At 31.5% G+C, this 6,464-nt stretch overlaps 1 protein-coding gene across 1 annotated transcript in view; it reads left to right on the top strand.

Moving 5' to 3' along the window:
* The first annotated feature begins 308 nt into the window (after positions 1 to 308).
* Positions 309 to 6,464, top strand: part of LOC149409659 (heterogeneous nuclear ribonucleoprotein L-like) — a 121,455-nt gene continuing 115,299 nt past the window's right edge. The window contains exon 1 of the mRNA XM_089649639.1: positions 309 to 389. Coding sequence (XP_089505765.1) covers positions 382 to 389 — 8 coding nt within the window. The 5' untranslated portion in view covers positions 309 to 381. The remainder of the gene's footprint in view (positions 390 to 6,464) is intronic.

Below are 6,464 nucleotides of genomic sequence, written 5' to 3'. Positions count from 1 at the left end.
AATAAAACATAACGACAGCGAAACCGGTTAAAACAGAACGACAACAGAACCGGATAAAACAAAACGACAACAAACCCAACATCATAAAATATTAGTTTAGGTTATGTAGTTTAGTTAAAGAAAGATTTTTTTCTTCTACGATGTTCTGTAATGTCACTGTTCTGTTTTGTCGTGGGACCAAATATTTAATTTCTCTCGGTTGTGAAAGATTAAACCAGATTTTTCATTTCCTTCTAATGTTCACTGATTGTGTTGTGATTTTTTTAACGTTTCACTAATGTAACTATTCTCTTCTTCTTTCAGGATGTGATCCACACCATCAGCTCCCCCCATGGACAGGTGCAGCGCATTGTGGTCTTTAAGAAGAACGGCGTACAGGCGATGGTCGAATATCCTTTACAATACAATATAATATTATACATAGATAATAGAAACAATGGAGACGGGCCATGAACCATTACTATTATTGCAAATATTGGCGCCAACATCGTTCGACAATACTACTGCTGCTCGAAATTTAGCACAGCGGCGCCATTGTTTCTACCTACAAACTAAACGTATAACCTTCATTGCTTAGCCGCTTTAAAGGTCTGGGCAGTTTGATCGTAGCGAGGCGACAGTCAGAACGTTTCCATGCCATGTCGCCTTTTGTTTCTATTATCTATAATATTATACCTACTTATTCTTAACGTTGACGATACTTAATATTGGTAAGTAAAAAATAATTCTACTCATTTACCTTATTTGCAAATATGTGGTCAACGGATTGGGCGACTTTGTGGCACCGGAGATATTAGAACCCTCGTCACATTTAACCGACGATTGTCGATTTTGGTATTTTAATTATCCCCGTTGACCGCCGATTCTCGGCCCGTACCAGCTTGTGATCAAACAAGCCGTCAAGCATAGTGTTACAATAATACTTCGGGTTTTTAATTATAGTGATGCTCTGAACTTGATGAGATTACTTTAGTTTATTTTTTAACCGTGTGTAGAGATTACGGATGCTCGCTATTTAGTTGCGAGCTGGAGAGAGAGATGAAGCTAATACACAGGCATACTCGTATATACTACTATTATATACCTGTCTCACTCCACACTAACACACATAGATTTTTTTTTTTTAATTTTAACCGCGGTGTTTTGTAAATAATTTCTACCTAATCTAGAAATAATAAACATATTAGTAAATCGCTTATCCGCAATGTAAAATAAAAAATTATTGCGTGCTAAAATTAGTTGCGTGCCAGAGAAAGGTGAAACTAATGCATGGGCTTTTATACTTCTATAATATATCTGTCTCGCTCTACACTAACGAAGTCAAACACCTGACTTTTATTTATTTATTTTTTTTGCAAGTATTTATTTAGTTATAAAAAATTACATTTTTATATCTAGTATAAAACTTTTAACAACTTATTTCTACGACATTAAGGACACTTTACAATTCATTTAAAACCTATTCTTTATAGTATTTAAGTATAACCCACGAAAGGAAGGATTTAAGATTTTTAATGTCGGTAGTTCATTAAAAATCTTAAATACGTTAAAATAGAAATTATTTTGGGTTCCCGACAAATATGTTTTTGGAAGTCTAAAATCTCCACAGTTCCTCGTGGGGTAGCCATGTATTGCGAAGTTAAAATTTATTCTTGTTTACATGTATTTCTTTATTGCTTCACACATGGAAAATAGTTTTTATTAAAACCGCAGATTCTGTTTTTTAATTGTATCTACCTAATCTACAATAATTATTATAGTAATAGTGAACCTTTAATCCGCGATGTACACAATATAATTATTTATCATTCTGACAAACCAATGTTTCAAATATTCCAATTATCAGTTATTGAATTAGCATTTGTGATATGAATGTATCGTGATTTGTGTAATTTACGCTGATGGTTAGAATAATTCCGATCGACGAAGACATAAAACAGACGCATTTCCAATATTGCTGCAATTGCGACGTGGTTTAATGCGGCGAATGCAACGTACGTGATTAGTGAGTTAATGGAAAGGGTGTTTTGAATTTATAGCCGTTGCGATAATATGCATCATCAATCCGATTATTCGCTAAATACTTGGAGATGTTAGTGGCGGAATGTTAGCAATTTTGGAATTATATTAATTTGAAGAAAGGATGATGATTATTTAGACCACGCATATGAGTAAATTGTATCTCTCTGTTAGACCACAATGAAGAAATGATGTTTTAAAATTATCTTATAACCCTAGAAGGATTTTATCGGATTGATTTTTCATGATTTTATAGAACTTTGACGATTATTTGTGACTAAATTGATGTTAGTTTGAGAAATCTCTATCTAGTTTCTTTGGAAGATGATGAAATGTTAAATTTAAATAAATATTGGCAAAAGGGCATTTTGTTAGTTTGAAAATCGAAAAATTTGTGTTTTAAAGAATCAAAAACGATTTTCCCAATGTTTTATTCATTTCCAAGGCAGAGCTTAAATAAAATTACTGATGCGAAAATTTTGAATTCAAACATTATTTGATAACCAGCTGTACTGTACCTCGCCACGCGTTTCTGTGCATAGTCTGTCTGTGCAGATAGAGAAACAATGGCGCGTGCTGCTTTAACGTCCAACAAATGGCGCTGTTTTTTTTAAAAGCATGTTTTTCCAACAGAATTGCCCTGTTTTCAAACAAATCACGTGTTTGTTTACCTGTCGCGGGTGACATCTAAATAATACAGGTATATAATAACACATGCGTATTCGAATGCAACGTTGTATCAAATTTTCAAAGCGATCATTGAAGAACTTTTGGAGATTTATGATTTTGAACAAACGAACATTTACATTTTTTATTTATGAGGCTCCCGTTAACAGACCGATTATCTTCTTTGAGGCACTGATGCATTGTAGGCATGATGTGTCTATTCTACGGGTATTTAAATGGAGCCTGCTCTAGGTACCTAGCAGCATTGATCCCCTGTACACGTACGCGAAACGAAAGACGGATACGAGAGGAATACCCGTTAACAGTTAACTTCAAGAGAACGGTTTGTTTCTTCGACTCTTCGCATGTGGAACGAGCTACCGGCATCTGTTTTTCCTCCTTCATATAATCCAGGCCTCTTCTAGACCCAAATTAATAAATCCCTTTCTACTGCTCTAAACCAACGCATCACGTAGCGGTAGCAATGCAGTTCCTCTGTCTTTACACTATACAGAAAGGGATTCTCTTGGGAGGTGTGTGATGTGTCACACACGGAGAAAAATGTGTACCTATTACTAATTTATTTAGTTATTCTTCAAATTATTCGTAATCCAGTTGAAAACGGGATTGCAGGCCCTTAACGAATGAATAGATAGGTATCGTGATAAACTTTTAGTATGTATTAACCAGAGATGTGCTTTATTTCAAATAAATCCATTTCAAATGGAAATGCAAAATGCAAAATGGGTATTTTCCATTTTGCATTTTAAATGCTTTTCTAAAAACCATTTTGCATTTTAAATGCTTTTCTCAATGCATTTTCCATTTTAAATGCTTTTTTGCAACATTCTTCCTACTATCTCCACTCATCTTTTTTTCATAAGCCCCAAATATCAGTCGGTCCTCAACCTCGCTATGAGAGATAATTTCTATTTGTCAAGTTGCTCCCTGGCAATTGAGTGATACCATTACAAAATATACTGATTCAAATACTGAACATGGGGCCATGACGCTGTAATATTAAATAGCAGTTTCCATGTTTTTACGTTGGCAACATTAGTCCCGCGCAAATTTTTTGTGGTTTCATAATCTGTAGTCGTGGTGTTTTTGGATTTACCATCATATAATATGTTTGTTCTACATTGATGTCCATTATTAAATGACAAAATTGTTTAAAAATTCTATAATTATTCTAATTGTTTGACCTGAGAAACCATTTTGCATTTTGAAAATAGGTATTTTGCATTTAGCATTTGAAATGCTTTTCTAAAAACTATTTTGCATTTTGCATTTTCAAATGGAAAAGTTTTGACCCATTTCCATTTTGCATTTCAAATGGTTTTGGGTACCCATTTTGCACATCTCTGGTATTAACGCGATATCGGAAAACGTGTTTATAAAAATCCTAATATTTTCGCATATCGTCATTAAGAGGAAGCTACAAGCCAAAAATGTGTACATTCTTGGTATACCTTAAATCGTAGGTAATAGGCATTAAAATCGCTTGACAAAAGGAGTCTAGAAACTTCGATTTTAAGCACAAAACTGGTTTATTATTTATTTTGTAAATAATTTTATAAGAAAGCAAAAAAGTTAATCAAGTGAAACTGTCACAGATAATCTTAGATTAAATACTGTATTTTTTTAAAGTTGTTTCCTTTACGCGTTCATACATTTCTATTGAAAAAAAAAACAATTTTAGTAGTTTACATTTATATCTTTTATTGAGTAATTTAACTATTTTATTTGTATTCTACTCAAGCGAAACGATAGGAAAACCTTCTATTTATCTAAAGCATATTTTTAGGTATTCATAATGTACACCAATTCGTTATAAAGATTAATCAAAGTAGTGATTTGGCATTAAGCTTCGCCTTAAATATTTTCAATGCAAATGCAGGTGCATGAACACGTGTTCCGATATTTTAGGAATTTATTAAAATAACTATCAGGAAGCGGCCTACGTATGCTGGAGTATGTTTTGATTTTACAAAACATCACTCGATTTAATCGGTTATTTGAGCGAAAATATAACTAACCATTAGATGTTGTTTGTCTTAATAGCTTGAAGTTGACTATGTTTTCCTTGGAAAATTGTCACTCTCGGAATCTTTCACGCATTTAAATCATCCATGTCTCTTTATTTTCAACTCCTTATTTTATGACATTATCGTCGTTTTTTCAAATATAATATTTTTTAAATCACCTCTCGTACGTGTTGGTTGGCTGTTCCCTTTAACTTGTTTAGTTTCGTTGTGCGGCCCGTCATGCAGATACATACTGTGCTAATTGAAAGAAAACATTTCTCGGACGGATATAGCGCCATACAGCCGCGGCAGTGACGTGGCATCTGCCTCACTAAGCCAACAAAATACTGATCATAAACTGATGGAAACAGAGTTGGGTCTCTTCAGAATAGTTGTTATTATTCTCGGCCTAAATTAATTAATACAACAAAATCAATTAATATTAATCAATATCACTAAATTAATTAATATCACTAAATTACAATACTAATTAATAATGCGCAATTACATTGCGAACTCCCCAATACAACGGTTTCACACTATTGGAAACTAATACTTAGATGATGTCGATATATTTAATATTAACTTTGCAAATTTTGTGGATCACGTAAAAGACTTATTTCAACACTATTCCTAAATGTAAGTTATATTTTTATAAACCAGTCAAATCGCTGTATTTTTTAATTTATGTTCTTGTTATTTTTAATTTTATTTCTTGCATACATTATTTTTTAATGTAATTTTATTTTTATGATTTCTTTATCATGTTTCAAAACTGCCTGTCATTAAAATTGTACCACCTACATGTAAAAGCCCTCTGGGCTTTAAATAAATAAAAATAAAATATAAATAAATTAATTTATATCATTAAATTAATTAATATCACTAAATTAATTAATATCACTTAGTGAATTACTTTCACTAAATTAATTAATATCACTTAATCAATTACTCTCACAAAATTATTTAATATCACTAAATTAATTACTATCACTAGTTAATTAATATCACGTGTCGTGTGTTCAATTTCTCGGCTGGCTAAGTCCATCACAGCACACGTAACATTTTAATTTGTAACTTTGATGTAATATTAATTTTCTTATAATTAAATTATACATAATATGTAAATGAAATCCTCAGCACGGGAGATCCCAGTGAGGATATCATTATATCTATTTGTTACACAAAAAAAGATAATAAAACATTATTATTATTATTATTTTCGGCTTACTACAGTGGTAGTAGGAGATTTTCAAATATTGTCGTGTTATTTTTAGTAATTCGAGAATGTTTGTCTTTATTTTAAAAGAAAACAAGAAGTTTTTTTGCATCGCGTAGTATACATGTAATTTTTTTTATTTTATTACATGTAATTTTATATTATCACATGTAATTTTATTTTATTACATGTAATTTTATTTTATCACATGTAATTTTATTTTATCATATGTAATTTTATTTTATTACATGTAATTTTATTTTATTACGTGTAATTTTATTTTATTACATGTAATTTTATTTTATTACATGTAATTTTTTTAAATTTTATTAGATGTATTTTTATTAACGAAAATGAAAAATCAAATGTCTAGGGCCTCACAGTTGTAAAATCGTAAGGATCGTACTTATCCCTTTCAGCTCCAGTCTTAATTCAAATTAACACAAACTTTGTGAATTTTTTTACCGTAACGGTAGCGATTTAGAAAAGCCACGTTTTCGTTTTCTTATAGCTTGTAGTCTTTTCTATGGCGC

The sequence above is a fragment of the Hesperophylax consimilis genome, chromosome 30, assembly GCF_061612785.1.
Source record: "Hesperophylax consimilis isolate HC1 chromosome 30, BYU_Hcon_1.0, whole genome shotgun sequence".
Taxonomy (NCBI): domain Eukaryota; kingdom Metazoa; phylum Arthropoda; class Insecta; order Trichoptera; family Limnephilidae; genus Hesperophylax; species Hesperophylax consimilis.
The sequence above is the reverse complement of the archived record's forward strand: the minus strand, read 5'-3'. Positions and strand labels throughout refer to the sequence as shown.